The sequence below is a fragment of the Motacilla alba genome, chromosome Z (assembly GCF_015832195.1).
Source record: "Motacilla alba alba isolate MOTALB_02 chromosome Z, Motacilla_alba_V1.0_pri, whole genome shotgun sequence".
Lineage (NCBI taxonomy): Eukaryota > Metazoa > Chordata > Aves > Passeriformes > Motacillidae > Motacilla > Motacilla alba.
This window is the reverse complement of record NC_052046.1, coordinates 45849867-45868646: the sequence shown is the minus strand read 5'-3', so window position 1 is coordinate 45868646 and position 18780 is coordinate 45849867. Positions and strand designations below refer to the sequence as shown.

General features: G+C 37.9%; 1 protein-coding gene across 9 annotated transcripts in view; it reads right to left on the bottom strand.

Moving 5' to 3' along the window:
• CDC42SE2 (CDC42 small effector 2) overlaps positions 1-18780 on the bottom strand; it is an 84948-nt gene that overhangs the window by 33543 nt on the left and 32625 nt on the right. For 7 of the 9 annotated variants that reach the window (XM_038125893.1, XM_038125896.1, XM_038125899.1 and 4 more), the window contains one exon: positions 1068-1380. The exons of 1 other annotated variant lie outside the window; for it this stretch is intronic. In XM_038125893.1, the coding sequence (XP_037981821.1) occupies positions 1068-1121 (54 nt within the window). In that variant the 5' untranslated portion in view covers positions 1122-1380. Of the gene's footprint in view, positions 1-1067; positions 1381-18780 lie in introns of those variants that run through there. One more of the 9 variants, XM_038125892.1, reaches the window with a different exon arrangement.

Genomic DNA, 18780 nt, shown 5'->3' with positions numbered 1-18780 from the left:
ATGGTCACACTTTAATATTTGCATGTCATCAGTCTGGCATTCGGGCTTTGTGCAAGGACAATGCCTAATGTGAGGTACTTTTTTCCAATCCTTTAGTTTCCCTAAAGCCAAATATTAGCAGCTGAGCATATTGATCTGAGGTTTCCTAATTCACTCTGGGTTTCTCTTGGTTACTGCAATACTACCAGTAGTAATTGGGTCTTTTTTTTTAACGTGTTTGTAAAACTACTGTATGACCATTGTAATTTCTATACATTCACTTAGCTTGATCTGGATGTCATATCATAAAATGATCTTTCTCACAGTCCTAGCCATATTCATGGTTAATTCCATCCTCATACAGACATTCATTCTGCCAACAGCACTGGACTCAAAAACACTCTAAAGGTACTAAAAATATATATGAAAACAAAGAATATTTGTGTATTTTCTGTTTTCCTAACACATGCTTTGAAATTTTCTTTCATCTAACTGTTTACTATATACTTTTTCACACAACAGCCATTTTAAATTCTATTTTTAAAAAAATATTTATAATATGAATGCATCCCTTCACTCTTCAAAGATTCAATCTAAAAACTAACCTAATAGCTAAAGATGAAATCTTTTTTTAAATTAAGGTGGTAGATTTCACTTTGGACTTTTTAATGTATTCATTTTCTTCTACCATCATTGTCTAGCCACACCCAAAGGCAGGCCTTAAGTCATTAGGAAGTGAGGACATTTACACATCTCCACTAAAAAGTTGTTTACTCTAGAAAGACAGATTACATCCTCATCACCCTTTTCCCTTCCTCTCCTTTTCAATTCTAACAAATATAGGCTCTTTCCAAAGACTTTGGACAGATTTGGTCTCAAGGACAGGAAAGCAACAGCACTTTGAACAGACTTTTTTGATTGCCATCAAGGCAGGTTATCAATTAATTGCTTAATTCTCACCAATGCTGGCCAAACAGCCCTAATTTTAAAAAAACCAAAACACAAACCAAAACCAAACAAACAACTAAAAAATGTGAACAATTTAGTTAATTATATAAAAACAAAGCCGTGCCAATATTCATACTTACAGGCTGAGGCTGTTCTGCAATACAGCAGTTGAAACACAACCAAAACTCACTCATTGTTTACAGTCTGAAGTGGGAACACAGATGAAAAGCAGGACTCAACCTTTTTAAGTCTGCCTGTTCTTTGAACAGGTTTATTTTTAATGGCTCCAATGTGAAAATTCTCTTTTCTGATGAGCTCTTCTCCAAAGACAAGTCAGTCCCAGGACAAAGAACTTGAAGGCAAAAAGTTATTTTAGAGTCTTCTTCCAGAAGGTTGATCCCAGCACCAGAGAAATACTACGAATGCTTCTTTGGTCCCTAGCGTTACGTGAACCTGAAAACAGAAGTACATGAATCAAAAAGAGAGAATACAAAGAATCTCAAGCTCCAAGCCAGCCACCCACACCACTGATTTCTTGGTAATGCCCTGAATCACAGATTGAAAGACAGCAAACAAGTCAGGTTCATTTTTCTACAGTGACTACCAAAAATTGCATATAGCATAAATCTGTACGAGACTTACATTCCAGCTTTGGTTAGATGAAGTGACACCAAAAATTGGTGTCCAATCTTTTGGCAGTCATCTCGGCTTGTTTCTAACTTTCAAATTTCATTTCAGAAAGTGATAATTGCCCATACACCCCTTTATCTTCTTAGCGAGTCGTGCCTGTTAACTTCTCATACTTCTCAATGCATACACATTTCTCATCATACACTCACAGTGTGAGATTTAAATGGTATTTAACCTCAACCCTGTTACACAATTGTCAATTAAAGGTATGGTCTCCTAAATGTCGAGGAAACAAATACATTTCTGTATACAGACTCTGCAAAATGGCTGGACCCGGTCAACACAATGTATTTTCTTTCCTTCCATCCTCTTCTACCCTATGCCTCATTTACAGGTGACTTCAAAATATCGTATTAGTTGTAGACCTTGAAATCGTTTCCTTAAACCTCTAAAACTCCTCAAGTGGAACAAATGAGGCTCCAGATTCCAACCATTCCTTTGCTCAAATAATGTTTGTTGGTAAACCTCCGTTCTGGTTTCTTTCAGAAGGAGTGCAATAAAAATTCCTGTGAGACTTCACTTATCTTGCCACATATCATAAACTTCACTTGCAGAGAAAGCAAGATAATGAATATTCACAAGTTTTTACAGGCATATTCCTTAATAATTCTTTATATGTCTTCACTCACATAGATGTTTGCATAACTATGTAATTCCCATTTCTATTCAATTCCTCACAGTATTAAGTGGTTTGGAGGTTCCATGCAATGCATGAAACTACACATATATCAGTACACACGCTCTGTGGCAGAGCAGCTCCACTTTGCTAACACCTTCATTAGTTCTCTTCGGGCCAAGCACATGAGAAAAGCAGTCCCCCATTTATTACATACATGCCAAGTCACTGCACTGTGTGGCCATGACTAGCCATGTACTTTCCACAACTACTGCCTACAACATGCACAAAAAGAATACAAAGAAAATAAAAGAAAAGAATATGGAACCTTTTCCATACTATCTCCAAAGCTTTTGGGAAGCTGTCACGCTTCTTGGTTTTTAAACCACTAGATGAAGCTCTTTGAGAAAAAAATGCATGCTGCAGTAACAACATCTAAATAGCAAAACCCCATCTAAAGTACTCTCACCTCCAAGCTTTGAAAAATCACCTGACACTGTCAAAATTAGGTTTATCTGCTTGTTTCTTACATTCCTTGCTGAAAATCAGAACGGGGTGGGGGAATATGCTTTGCTAGGTCATCCTGTTGCTAATACCATATAAAACAAAGCAACTTTATTAAACAGGATACCCTGAGAGCAAGAAGGAAACATAAACAAGCAAACAATCCCCACTCTGACAAAAATACTTCTACACAACCTTTTGCTTGTCAGGCACTTAAAAAGAAGGTCTTAGAACAGTGCTAACATGACATATTTTCACTACTTAAAAGATGTTTTTCCTGCTTTAAAGATCACCATCTAAATCCCATTAATGAATCACGAAGTTGCAATAAAACTCGGGTTTCAACAACCAGTAGTGTGAAACCCAAGAATGAAAATAGAAGTCTCTACGGAAGTTCTCACTCCATACTTAGGTGGCTTCAGACCCATTTTCTCAATTATTCTGGTGAGTGAAAATTTCATTAACTTTAAACAGTAAGAGTAACAAAGAAAACCTTGACAGAAAAATACTCAGCTGTTCTCTACAGGCTCAGAATTTGCACGCCACACAATTATTCTCTAAATTTGATTCAGTATATTACAAAATCAGAAGTAAAACAGAGTTAACTCCTGTTAAGCATGTAATATTTGACAATTCTAGTCCCATGACTGTACAGCTTATGTCTCCTTAAGAGCTGGGTAATTTACTTCTACGATAGGTGAGAAGTTGTTCTGAAACACAGCAATGCCCTGCCAATGCTAGCAGCTCAGATTATGAGGAACTGAAAAATCAAACACTCATAGTTAGCATTTTGACGTTTGATATATTGTAAGCTGCTAGAGCAAGGAATGGGTAGTGTGCAGTGAGCAGTGAGCTTTTCTTGCTCTGCAAGTACCCCAATATTCTGATTTGTGACTGCTAAAATTATGATACTTGTTGCTTCCTTACAATCGCTGACTAAGTCCAGAACTGACAAATCAAATTCTTATTCTCACAGAGGGTTAACTTTGATCGGCATGTTACACCCAAGTACAGAAGACATACTCTGAAGGGCAGGGAGATTTTTTTTTGTTGATCTGTCTCTGTGTTTGTTCACTCATAGCTGGCACACTCCTCCAGCTCACTGCAGCCTTGAGCACTAGCTTGAGCTGAAGCCCTGGGAGCAAACCTGTAGGGCTTGTGTGGGCACCTGTGAGCCTGGAAAGCTCTTCCTGGTTACAGAATACCCAAGGGTGCAGAAGTCTTGGCCTACACAGCCACTCTCTGCATGTGGGACTTGTGACTTCCAGGACAGTCAAAACTGACTCCCTGCCTTAGCTCTAAAGCTTTTGAATGACAAAGCCAAGCTAAAGATTGTAAATAATAATCTCTGATTACATGTTTATTCTTTAAAAAGCATTTTTAGTTTTATAGCCTATAAAGTGCTACATTTGCCTTTAGTTTGGTGGTTCTGCAATCACTAACACTTTTTCAATCTGTTGACTTTTAATTAAAACACACAGTTGACATATTGGTATGTCTGAAGAAAACTGACATTAACTGCACCTCTTAAAACAAAACAAATGCTTAGCAGTATTTTTTAAAGCTCTGGAATTTCATATGTTTTCCCAGTCTGCTAAACAAATTACTTTTACAGGAATCAGGATAATATAAGTATCAGGCATAAATCTGTTGCACCAACATGGAAAGAAAAAGCAATTAACCTGAAAGCAAAAAGGTGTATTGGTGCTGTGATGTTAATGACAACACACTTTCCTTACACTGCCAATTGCTTGTATAAAGAACAAATTTTCCAAATTATTGGTTATGAAGAAATAAATAGAAAAAAATATCATAGTGGCCTACAGCTTCTAGTCACGTAATTATGTAATATTAGCATAGTAGCAATTTGTGGGAAATTGTTCCTGCAAAGCTTGAACTGCACCCCAAGTCTAGCTGCAATTAATGAGGCTTCAAAATATATGCAGTACTTCACATCTAGTTCCCTCCTTTTTCATAGGATTAAGATTTGAATCACAAACCATAGGATGGTCTGGGTTGAAATAGACTTTAGAGATCATCTAGTTCCAGCCTCCCTTCCAGAGGAACACCTTCTACCAGCCCAGTTTTCTCAGGGCACCATCCAACCTGACCTTGAATACTGTCAGGGATGGGGCATTCACAACTTCTCTAGGCAACGTGTGCCAGTGTTTCACCACCCTAACATGGCATCATTTGCAGTATTGCTGCATTTGTCAGAGCAGACTTGCCAGATGAAGAGCACAACAGAGGCTGAAGAACACACTTCACAGTAACAGTTCTGCCACCCTTTGGTTTTGATCTTTGCTCAGTTTATGGTGCTCAGAGGGGCAGAACACCATAGAGCTCACATTGAAAAGACAAGACAATTACCCTGTCTGAACCAGAAATTTATCAGAGCAATAAATGGTGAAACATCAATTTGCTTTTCCCATGTAAACTTTTTGAGCTCTGAATAAAACTTATTCTAGAGTGAATGACTCACATTACAAAAACACACAGGATTATCATGCTGAACAACTCTGTTGCATCTTAAGGCTTTCATACCTTAGTTATTGTATCAATTTCATAACATTTATAGAAATTCTAAAAGAAATCAAGATTTTTAAAATAATACATTGTTTAAAATTTAAAGTGGAACACCAATGAGGCAATTTTCTTCACTCTAAGGTTTATTCCACAGTGGCTGGTCTAATGCAAAAACCAAAACTACTGCTTATTGTTAAATACCAGTCACAAAGGCAGGAAGTGCAAGCACTGCATTAATGATTAGCTGGCAAAGCACACTTTATTACAGTATCACCCATTTTTCTTACTAAAGCAGTATTAGCTTTTCAGTGAGAAGTATACAGAGCAGGAAAGGAGGAAAGGTAAACTAAGACACCAATTTTCCCTCTGAGCTTTTCACATTTATTGATATAGAACAGGTTAGACAGCATTTACCTTAACTGATCCAAACAGGAATATGCACTATGCTGTGGAGAGTCAGTTAGAATAAAACTACTTATTAAATATACAGCTTGAGAACAGCCTGGTCTTTTTAAAAAGGCATCCTTTTAAGGGTTTATTTTCTATATCCTTTGACTGTATACTGTTCACTGTGGCTTTACACAGGAAATGTGGAAACAACGCTCTTTGACAATCACTTGAAACAAATAAAACCACAGGAAGAGAAAAAAAAATTACAGGTGTTAGCATCTGAATTTAACTAGGCTTGCTCCAAAGCTCAGACTACTATTTAAGAAGAATGGGGGAAAAAAAGGGTAAAAAAAAAAAAAAAAAAGGCAAATCATGAACAAAAATCATGCCATGCCATGACACGTCCTGACACAACATGATGTGCCATATTAAGCACAAGTAGGCACAAAGTCATGACCAAGCCCACTACTAGTATTTTAGTCTCAAGTACTTCGTAAGAAAAAAACCTTCCAGCTGTTCTTACTACAAGGAGATTCATCTCACGAAATACATGGGTATTTTGATTTCGTTTTTTATGCCTTAAAGACTTTGAAGAACTGTAATTTCTTTCAATCCTGCATGCTGTAAGTAGAAAATTATAATTTCTGAATGTATTTCTAAGACTTCTTTCACATTTTGCACTTTAAATTTCTATTGTAGCCACACTATTTCCTCTTGATGATGACTAAATTAAGTCATGTGGCAAACAGAAATGAGGCGATTAAGGTGTGTCCAAACCAAGAGAGAGGCTGTGCTTGTGCACACGTACAGCTGTAGCAACCAGAGGACACTCTCCAGCTCTCAAAGGAAGTGAGAGATGTTTTCATTTGCCAGCCTAATTTTTTGAAACAAACCACCTACAAGAAGCAAGAGGTTTCAAACAAAGACAACCTACAGAGAAAATTGCTTTCATTTGTGAATTTTGTAACAAAAACTTTATCTCATCGGGGCACTGAACTTACAGAAGCACTCTTCCTCCATTGCCCACTACAAGAACAGACACTTCTGGGCACTGGGACACTGATTTTAATGCATCAATTATCTTCTGCACTTCTAAATCCTGAGAAACTTGAGCTACAAACAAGTCTTGCCACACAAAAGACAACATTCACTATCAACATAGCTTGAATAAGGCTAAAATCCTTTTTTCATTTCCTCATAATCTTCCCACACAGATTCTACCTTAGTGCCTTAGTGGCTCCCAAGTCCCTTAGGGTTTAGTTTCAATACATTTATCAATCTTCTTCAAAGTCTGAGTTAGACTTTCTTGTGCATTTTTAAACCCCGAATGAATATGTCCTGACTCTGTAAGAAGGTTATTTTATTCACGTCTTTGTGATACGGTTTTTCACATTATTACAAGAGTGGTAAGGCTATAGGGCTTTATTTTGGGTTTATTAGTCATTTGGAGTAAATTCTTATTTTTTGCCCCTATTAATACTGAAACGGTTTTCATTAGTATATTTCCTTGAGCAACTTGGAAATAGTTTATACTTCAAACCAAGCTCAACACAAACTAATAGCCATAAACAATTACTAGTATAAGAGCAACTTGCTTCTGAGTTTAAGGTTTGAAAGACTGTTGAAAACAGGGGAATAGTATGAAGGTACTATTTACACCTTACTTAAAGGAGACAAATGGGGTGATTTTTTTAAATTGTAGTTGTTGCTAATAGTACGGAATCTAGCTTTAGGAACAATCACATCTTTCACTGAACACCTCCAGTTTTTGTGCTTTCAGTTTGTAGGAAGCCATCACAAGCTCCCCTGCAATAAATGTATCCACCTGGAATAATACATGGGAGGGCAGCAAAAGATACAGGAAAGAAACCACAGCAAGTTTCTGAGGAGAAATACTAGGTTTTCCTTATCATGTTGCTGATAGCATGAGAGGGAGCTGTAAAGAAGAGGACAGCAGGAAAGCACACAATTCTGTCAAGAAAAGTGCAGCTCACCAAGTGTGACAGTAAACATATTTGCAAGTGCCAGCTGTGACCTTAAAGCAGAAAGGCTTTAAAAGTGTTTGTTTTTTGGTTTTTTTGTGGGGTTTTTTTGGGGTTGTTTGTTTGGTTTTGGTTTTTTTATACTCCCATCTGCAACTGCCTGAGTTTCCATAGCCCTTCACTTAAATTTATTTATTTCACGCGAGGGATCCAGTCCTTGAAAGGTCCTTACAATTTTGGACACAGAACCAACAAATGAGACAGTACCACCTAGTCATATTAAAATTCTTGATGTCTAGTTCTTTTGAAAGCTTTCTCCTGTCTTTAATTAATAACTGCATTTGATATATATGGGTTCAGTGAATCTTTCTGAAACAGTCAATTCACAGCTTATACTATTCCCCACATTTACATGCCCATAGCAACCTACTTTTCTTGAAACCACAGCACTAATGAAAATTTAGAAAGCACTATGAAAATTTAGAAAGACTAATAGAAAACTAATAATCCAAAATTTTTTACTAAATAACAGGAAGGAAAATCACAGACTTAAAACATATGTTCTATCCTACTTAAGAGATAGTCTAGGCATATTTTGCCCTACCGCCAACAACAGCCGGCTAAGAACAAGTGAGAAGCCTTTGAGAATTCACTCCTATGGTTTAGAAAATCTGATTTCATATTGACTTCCTATTTGCATGGAAAAAAAATGCTGTTAGACAAAGTTTAAATTGGTCAATAACATTTTCTTCTTAAGTAGCAAGTCCTACAGAAGGAAAAATAATGCTTTTCTCAGCTAGCCTCCTTGTTACTTCAAACAGTTATTATCAGTCAGGGAGGAAAAAAATGAACAGGGCAAAGTAATGGTTCAAGGCAAACTGTCAACAACATACCATTTCTGTAAAGAATGGAAAGAAAGAAACCCCCAAACAAACATTCCTGAAGAATGCCCAGTTATTATTATTATTGCCCTGTTCTACAATAATGATGGGGAACCCTCAACATTTGGCATCCAGGGAGACCATTTTAAAAACAGTGCAACATTAGAGGAAATGGAACAGTCTATGCTCACCACATACTACATGGCAGACCATGCAAGATAGTGAAGGGACCCTCACCTGTTCTTAGTATGACAACAGATAAAAATCATTACTCACAGCATTTAAAGTATTTTTTCTCCACAGGAGACTAACACATCAAAGCAATATCCAAGGGAAGTTTTGGACAGAGGAAAGTAGTAAGTGTGAACAAGAGAAGAAAGGCCATTAAAAGTGCAAGAGTTCACAGAGGCAAACTATTAACTGTGCAAGTAAGTGTTCCATATAAAAAAATACATCACAATGGCACACCACTATTTCAGATCTTAACCAGCCACTGTAAAACTGTGGTGCAACACAAGTCTGATGTTGTACTTAAAGACCTTTTAATGCACTTTAGTAAATTATTGCTGCTACTGTCCCAAATGCCTGGTGTGCAGTGCCAATTTACACACTGAGACAAGGTATTCCAATTCTTTTAATTATCGTGCAAAGCATGAGCTAGGTGATAACCCACAAAAGGCTGGCTCCCCAGTCACCAAAACTTTAGACTATTTATACATTTCAGCAAAGAAAGAAATCACAGTTCACTGGCCACAAGTTACACAGGTATCTTTCATTAGTATTACACCTTCTACTGGTTAAATGAGTCTCATGCTAAGTAGCTCACATGCTCAGACTTTCTCCTGAGTCCATAAGTTTCTTTAGTTCATGGGCTGTGAGTCGGTGATCCCTGTCTCCCTCTGCCAGAATTACTTTTTACCAGTTGGAGCTGGTCTCAGCACAGTTGCTGTCTTTGCTTTATTAGTTTCTTCCTTATCGTAGGAGTCCTGACAAAAGTCCTTGTGGCACATAAATTCTGCTTTGTTTTTGTCCACTATCAGCAGTACATTCTTCTCCTCAGGCTTTGTCAACCTCCCCCAGGGTGTGAGATCCCAGAAGAATGTCAAAGCCTAAATCTTAACAAGGCAATTCCACATAAAAGTAATTTATCTAATACCTAGACATCACTTCACCTCCCCTTTGAGTGCAAAACAATTATGAGACCAAGTGCAGTAAGCAAAAGCAGTCTCAAATTTTGTGGGACTGGATAAGTCAATGTCACTGTACCCCATGAAACTACCCAGGATTCACATGAGGCCATCTGAAAAGCCAGATGAATTATCTCTGTTCAAGTCCCCCTTGGCATGTGACAATGCATGCTTCAAATGGCTAGAATGTATCAGATTAATCTCTGCTTTAACTTTCAGTTCCACAGCTGGCAAAAAACAAAACAGAAGTAGGTTTTTGTTCAAACTGCAACAGAACTGGGTATTTTTAATGTGCTATAATTTAAGGCCTTACCACTCAATACTTGTTCTCTAGCCCTTTTATAATTTCTCTATTATTAGCTTGTTTATGTGACATGAACTCTGTATACGCATCCACATGTAGGCACACGGGAGATGGCTTAAAGAAACTTAAAAAGTTAAGACAAATCACATTTTCAAAAGATAGTTTGGGTCACTCTAGAATAGAAGTGCAATTTAGGACTTCTGGAGTGGGTACCCAGAGAAGCTGCAGGCAGAGGCCTGTGAGTTCATGCAGTCATTTTTTCAAGGGTACCAATTCCCAAGAAGCAGTACATTTTCTTGTTACTGCCCAGTGTACTGTACTTTCAGAATTCACTTAAATGACCACTCTGCAGCTTAATACAGGTGATATCTCTTGGCTTCAACGCCTTCCTCTATTACCGTTTGCTCATTTGAAGAGCACTCACACAAGAACCACACATAGAAGTCTAAATTAGGCTTTGACTGGTCTGAAGTGGTATCAGTTTTTCCTGACGAGACACTTGAGAACAAAATATTGAACATTCAGTTTATTTTACATGCAGTCCATCTTCAGACAGAAAATGGTACAGAAATATCACCCAAGTTCTGCAGAAAAAGCAGAATGTAACTAAGGCATATGGCAGAGCCAGAAAGCAAAGAGCAAAGAAATTTTAGAACTTGTGAGAGGTGGCAAGCGCTAACTGGGCCTGTTTAGATTTCGCTCTAAAGGTAAGCATGGGGAGCTGCACCAGTAGACTCACAAAGCAAGCCTCATAAAGAATGCTCAAGTCAGAAACCTGCACTCATGTAAAAATCCTTACTATAGCATTATGTGTGGTTTCAGACCAGACCATGAGGAGAAGAAGAAAATTGGTAAAATGTTTGGCTTTTTCCTATTCTCCATCAATGGCCAGAGATTAGCTAGCACATTCATGTGTAACACATAGCACAGAGTCAAGCCTAGGCAGGAAGGTCAGGTTTCATCTTTTTCAAGCAGTATAGCAGCAGTAAATGGTTTTTTCCTTTGCCTTCAGACATTTCTTAAAGTCACTTAAGGGACAGGAAAATCCAGATATACCTATAGCAACAAATGAATCTGGTCCAAGTACCATAATTTAAGTATGCCATAATGCACATATGAGTGTCTTAATTCTGCAATACTTAAAGAAGTGCAAAGAAAGCAATGAACTGAAATACAGCTCCTGGGAAGCGCCCACAGAGAGCTCCTATGCTTCCACAGCACATAAAACTCCTTTCAGGCACTTCTGTACTCAAGAAATCCGCTAAATACTGTGACTGCATGTGCGTGAACATGTCCATACAAAGTTACACACACAACCTACAATCAGTAACTGCAGCAATCATAAAGCATTTCATTCCTATGGCTAAGGCTCTCATGCTATATCCAGCAAGTATGAAAACCACCAATCAGAAAGCTAACAAGCTTTTGCCTCTACACACTTCAGATAGCCAGATGGTACTAAGGAGAACAACTACAAACTGAAAAAAAATGTTTCTACAGATACCCGATTTAAAAAAAAAAAAAAAAAAGAAGAAGAAAAAAAAAAAGAGAATGAAATTCAGAAAAGAGGGAAAAATCAAACTTCAGATTTTTTCATACACACAGTTGCTCTCACTAAGGCATTACACATGCACAGAGTAATAGCTCCTCACTAGCAATAAAACCAGTACCCATACAGGGTTGTTTATCATAGAAGAAATACTGTAATTTCCAAAATATCTTCTTTTGTAACTATCTTCAAATTTCAGCTTGATTCAGATAAAGCACATTAATAAAATGCACAATAATTAAAATGAATTACTGTTCCTTAAATGCACATTAAAAGGAATTACTTCCCCCTTTCCCAAACTGAAATTCACTGCAAACAATCGTTAATACTGAGTTGAATTTGAGTATTTACTTTACTCTTTAAAGTGAGTACTTGACCACAGAGAGCTCTTGATGCTTACACTGATAAAAATGTTTACTTACACAGAGTATGAAAAAAATGCAACTACAAACAAAATCTCGAAAATCCTCACTGACTTTCATTTTGTGATAGATAGATGCTTACTAATTTTCTGGTTAGAGATCTTGTTTTTTGGCAAGTCCATGATGGATGAACCCCTTCTGAGAGAGGAGTGCTTTGATCCTGACAGACATCATCAACAAGAAGGTCTGACTGAAGTCAGTCCTGCTATGCAGAACTCTGCTAGGCCATATCTTCACATGAACTATGGAATCTAGACCATGTCCTACCATGAGCTAACAGAACCAGCCTGAGCTGACTGTGACAGGGTCATTCCCTCAGCCTCATTTTTTTTTCCAAGCTGAACAAACCAAGTCACCTTAACCACTCTTCATAAGTCTTGCCCTCAAGACCTACCACCATCTTGGTCACCCTTCCCTCTCTAATAGCTTTAGATACAAAGATATTTAGACAATTTAAAAATCTAACCCAAACCTGCCCCCAACACTCAAGGTGAGGCTGCCCCAGCGCAGAACAGAGTGGGACAAACTCCTCTCTTGCCTGGCAATGCTGTGTCTGATGCACCCAAAGACATGGCTAACCCTCCTGGCTGCCAGGGCACTGCTGATTCATGTTCATATTCAACTTGCCAGAAAAACCAAGCCCCAGACCTCTTTTCAACTCTCTCTCTGGACGGCTGCTTTTCAGACTCTTGCTCCCCAGTTTGTATATTCAAGCAGCATTACTTTGGATCAGATACAGAATCTGGCATTTTCTCATTTTACATTCCACATGGTTGGTGATCACCCAGCTCTCTAGTCTATCCCAGTCTCTCCGCAAGGCCTCTCTACCCTCAAGGGAGCCCACAGCTCGTCTTAATTTAGTGTAACTGGTGAAGTTACTTCATGTACTTACTTAATATCGACATTCAGAGACCATTTCCTAAAACACTAAAGAGCACTGTCCCTAAGATTTAGCCCCACAAGTGGCAGGTCACACCAGTCTGATGTCACCCCATTCACTGCAGCCCTTTGTGCCTGACCCATGAGCCAGCTGCTCACCCCCCACATGATGCGTTTATCCAGCTGTGGGCTGGACATTTTCTCCAGAAGGGTCCTGTGACAGACAGTATCAAAAGCTTTACAGAAATCCAAAAAAGATTACATCAAGTGGCTTTGCTTGGTCAACTGGGTAGGTTACCTTGTAAAAGAAAATTAAGTTTGGTAAACAGACCTCTCCCCTCATGAACTCATGCTGGCTGTGACCAATGACTGTGCTGTCCTTATGATGTTTTCAGTAATTTCCATACCAAGTACTAAGTGAGACTGACAGGTCTGTAGTTACCAATCCTTCTCACCTTTCTTAAAAGTTCGGTTAAATCACTGCTTAGTTTGCATTCAATTACTGCTTAATTGATTACCATTTAATTTCCATTCAATCACTGATTAATAGTAATTTGATTGTCATGTAATCACTAATAAAAGCCTTTTAGTTAACATTATAACTGTGACTTCTTCTCTTAGCTCACCTGCCACTTGGCATTTTATACATTGGACAATATGAACAGCTTTACCAAATTAAGTTCAATAATAAGTTATTAAATTTAGAAAAGTAAAATAGGAGACCAGGTAGTGGTGTCTATCTTTAAGCCCAAAAGACACTATGACATCTTTCCTACATAAGCAGAAAAATAACTAAGTACATATAGTCAGCTTAAAATAAAAAGACATGGTGCACAAATTTTCAACACTACAATGCAATTTCATTGAAGATATCAGAATTACTAACCCAGTTAAGAAACAAAGTGCTATACAAAAACGGGAATTTCAAAATGTTCCAGAAACATTTTAACAAAGTACATATTCCCTGCAGAACAGTTACTGCTGTTCTGCAATCTGAACCCAGAGGAAACTGGACGGTCTCCTCAGAAATGAGCTGCCTATCTTGCCAAGGAACACTGACTTGTGTTCCCTGTGTACCCACAAAGGTCATTACTGTTAAAAATGTCCACTTGGGAAATGTCCTGTGGATAATATCTCAGTGGCAGAGTAAAACTCACCTGGAGCTCTACAGCCAGGGAAAAACCACTGCAAACCTCAAACAGTTTGATTTCCATAGGAAACACCCCCACACACAGTGGTGTATGGCTTATCTGCATTGACAGGTATCCAGGGAAAGGGAAACCTAGAATGAACCTGTCAAGGCTACAAGCCATTTTTCCTACAAGCTTTAAATTAGCTTATTCCTACCAATAAATCTTAAACAGAATAATTTCAGCTCCTGAAACTGAAAGCTGCTGACAAAACCATAAACAGCTTGCAGTACTTGTTCACTAAATATGGAAGAAATCTTATGTGTCTCAATTCTTAGCTTCTCACTATAAGGAAGTAAATTGGTAATGTGAAAAGCATACTCTGACACCAAATAACCACAGGACGACACTCTTTGAACTCCACAGTGAACTCCGAGTTATAGTAACAACTCCAAATTGTACTGTCATATAGTAGACAGAAAATACAAGCAACATCCTCTTAAAAAACAGGCATATTCACAGATAGGATATAATTTGATAGATGCAAATCCAGTCTGCCAACAATACACTAATAAATTGCAGATTATTCCATGTCACAAACTCTATCTTATATAAGAGCCTACTAACCGAATGTGTTTAAACTTGCTTAAAACATGCTTCATAGCATAAAAGACTGCTCTAACAAAAAAATCAAACAAACTTCAATTTCTTAAACTGTCAAAACCACATTCCTATGAAATAAATTGTATAAAAATATAATTTATCTACTGAAGAACCCTCTGTTCTCTATGATGCGAAGTATTTTCTGTAAGTTACATTAATAAGCATGAGTGGACTGAGACATTATACCTGGACACTTCTTGTTTTGTTCCTCAGAACACAGCTAGAGAAACTTTCCAGGATACATCTGGACTGAACACATGGTCTCTTGCCTGCCCTCAAGATAACAACTTTCTTGGCTGTGTCTATTTCACCATTAGCTTCGAAGTTTTCTGTGAAACAGAAACATTTGGTTTGCTTAGGATCTGGACTGTGTGACAGCAGGGGACAATAACCAGATCAGCAGGTACAGTGGCAAGATCTGGAGCAGGTTCTTAGCCAAGGGTGCAGCCACTGGGCATCCAGCTGGCTCCTCCTCCCAGGAGGCAAGCCCTGGGTCAGGGACCTCACACAACCCCCACATACAGCCTCGTGGATGTTATCTACCTCTGCAAGCACCCTCAGTGCAGGTAGCTGATGTTTTTAAAATCTGAAGGAGCAAACAGATGGATATATAGATTACTAAGATTTTATTTTTCTCCCCACAAACAATATCTGATTCACCTGAATTACATTTACACGTTCATTCTGACTGCAGAAGTACTTCAGCCAGCTGGCTCTGATGCAGTCATGCATCGGCTGTTGTCTTCCTTAAAAATTAACTTTGTTTGCTGTTAAGCATACAGAAGCTCTTAAGCACCAGAAGCACCCTATTATTTTTTCCCAATACATTCCAGATTAGGCTCATGTCACACAGTATAAATTATATTCACTGGAGGCAAACATGACATTTGCAAAGCTGAGTCATGACAGCTAAATGTAATACTAAATACAACCTCTTTTAAAGAGGATTTAAATAACACATGTTTTTTTAAAATCAATTAATCCAGGGACTGTGAAGGTAAACTGTTAACCTTATTGTTAGTAGAAGACGTTTTCTGTATGCTAAAACTTAACTCACAACAAAGTTACCTGTTTCTCAATTAAATTCAGTTGGAAAAACTCTACTTTATATCCTGCTACCCAGTGTTCAGAAACAGATCTTCTGCATGCAGAATCAAACACAGTGCTCGTGCTATCTGGAGTCCTAATTAGACCCCGATTTCATTTAACAAAAATTAACAAGGTGCCCAGCTCTTCTATCAGGTTCATGTTCTTGGACTATCAGAGTTATATTCCGAATTAGTTAAGTGGCTATCACAACAACATAAGACGTTCCCAAAAAAATCTTAACTACACAAAAGAGCCCACATAGAACCATATCTCAATCCTCCCTGCCCCCAAATGAGGGTATTTAATTATTTAGCTCAAAGCCAGACAGCATTTGCTGCTTAATTCCTTTTAGCTTTCAGTTACTCATGTTCCCACACAAAAACTTCTACCTTTGAATGTCTGTTCTTAACATAATTCACAGATTAGAGACCAATTTATTAACTAAGAAATCAGAAACCATATTCTGGAAAGGAGGAAAAAAGAAGGCAATGAAGAACACGCTGGATATGAGTCTAGCTCTGCCCATGGTTCGACACACTATGCCTACAGAAGGGGTAGGTGTTTAGTTGTCTGAGATGCGACTTCATGCACAATCATTGCACTACACTTCATCCACACCCCACGATGGCACCTCTGGAGATGCCAAATGTGGCTGTATGTGAGGGAGCTGACTTGCACAAGCAGAGCAGTGTCAGCTACACCAGACAGAATTCTGGAGCAGGCTACACAAAGTGAGGGTGGACCAGCTGCTGCAACTCCCACAGACAGACATGACCCAGACTGGCCAAGCCTCAGAGCACAGCCCCTCCCAAAATGCCTCCCTGCCCCTCACACGTTCTTGTACATCAACTCCTTCATGGCCATCCCTGTAGGGTTGACAGCTGGGCATCCAGAGCTAAATCTACCTATTTTTTTTTAAGATGCGATAATTGCAAAGCAGAGTCACGCCATACGGCCTAGCTAAAAATTAGTTCAGACAAGTGCTTTTTCTCCTGAAAAATGCAGTGTATTGCTATCCAGATCAAAGAAATCAGAGCTGAATTATGTTAAAACTAAAATAACTATTTCCATATAATCCTAACAACAATAATAGGTACTTAAGAGACTGAGTTTGGCCTAAGTAAATGCTCTACAGTAGCACTGTGCTCATAAATTCCTTCTATTGTAAAATATTGAGTTACTTGTCAATAGCTCCTACATAGTACAAACAAGCTTAGAGCATGTTGCCAAATCAGACACCTTGCACAACATTTGTCTGTCAATTTCACAGAAAGACACTGCTGCTCTGAAGGGAAACAGAGGTGCCCAAGCTGAGCATAGATGTGGATTTCTCATTTAGTTGACGCTAGCTAGAAAGTCCTCTGTTAACAGAGTATTTTTTATAACTGTGAACAATGAAGAGACCAGTACAGTGTGTTCAACAATAAATAAAAAAATCAAAGTTAAATTACAAAGGATAAACATGAGATCAAGTTATCTAGTTTATTTATCAAACATAGGAGTTTTTTATTTGCATGCTTTCAGATGAAAGATGGAAGCATAAAACACAACTTTAATTACAAAAATAATTATTATGTCCAAAATACAAAGGACATTGTTGATATAACTGGGTTATTACTTTCTAAGGCAGGTTTGCCAAATAGCACTTTTGTACTCTGACATGCAGACTCCAGGCCCCTGTTACTACTCTAACACAGACTTAATCAATTTATCCATTAAATCAAGTAAAATGGTATAGGGGAAAAACCAGAAAGCTATCACCAAAATAAATTTCCTGGAGTTTTTTCCTAAATTGTACAATAGTCTAAGTCAGCAAGTAGTGGAAGTTTCAGCCCATCATTCAATGTGGGAAGAAATGAAAAGATTCTTGATATATGTTAAAATGCTACATTACCCAAAAAAAAAAAAGAAATTCATTAATGATTCAAAGACTCTGCCAAAACCTTGAAAAATAGTACCAAGCAGGTAACCAGCCAATAGCTTTTTCCCTGAACAGGCATGATTCATCATCTTGGACCCAGTGACTTTTTTGATACAATTTGTGGTGTCAATTTTGAGATAGGATTGTCACAGCAAAAGCTAAAAAAACCATCATGCACATATATAAGGATCTTTGAGTATAATCAATCATCATTAATGCTATTTCTAGTATTTAACAGGAATTAGTTTAATTGCTAAAACCAAACAAACAAATAAACAGGAGGCTCATGGCAGGTACAGGCTTTAAGGAAGTCTCCTGACCTCTCCCTCTTTGTATGCGTGGGAAACTAAGGCATGCAACAATTGTATTTTAAGACACCCTGGAACATTTGTAGTCAACTTTGTTCTAAGCACACGTATTTCCACCATTTTAAGGATTTCCATGTGTATCTTCTCACAGACGTAAGGCATTGGAACTGCTCACAGATGCTAAAGACAGAGATCCTTTCAACAGACCAACAAATATCTAGTAGTTTTTGAAATTTTGTATGTTAATCTTTTACAATTTTATGAACAGACATAGCAACAGTAAAACATGTTACCTTTTCCTGGAAAGCAACACATATATGCCCCAGAAGAAGTTGTTCTATACTCTGCTCACAGAACTCTGCAGTTCATTAAATAGTACGCCTTGAAAAAACCCCCACTGAGTATGCACTGCTGATTACTTTAATCTGAGATGTATTTAAAAAGAACTCTACGCATCTGCCTTGGTATCTGTTTTCATTGCATTCTAGCAATACAACTATAAAGACATATTCAGATAATTTCATGACAAAATCACATTACTTTAAACGGAATCTTTTCAGTTATACAGTTTTTTACTGCTCAGAACAAACATAACAAGTGGTCCTCTGCATGTCTGTTAGTAACACATGTTGCTCCTCAATTAGCATAATATTAAGAGAAGACTAGGTTTAGACCTTCTTTAAGTGGAATGACTGACTGAAGTAAGGATATATAATGTGAATATATTGCAGTAGCTGCAGTGTCCATGGAAACTACTTTTCTACTAGATGGGCAAAATTACACACATGGCAAGTTAAGGAGTATATACTTAG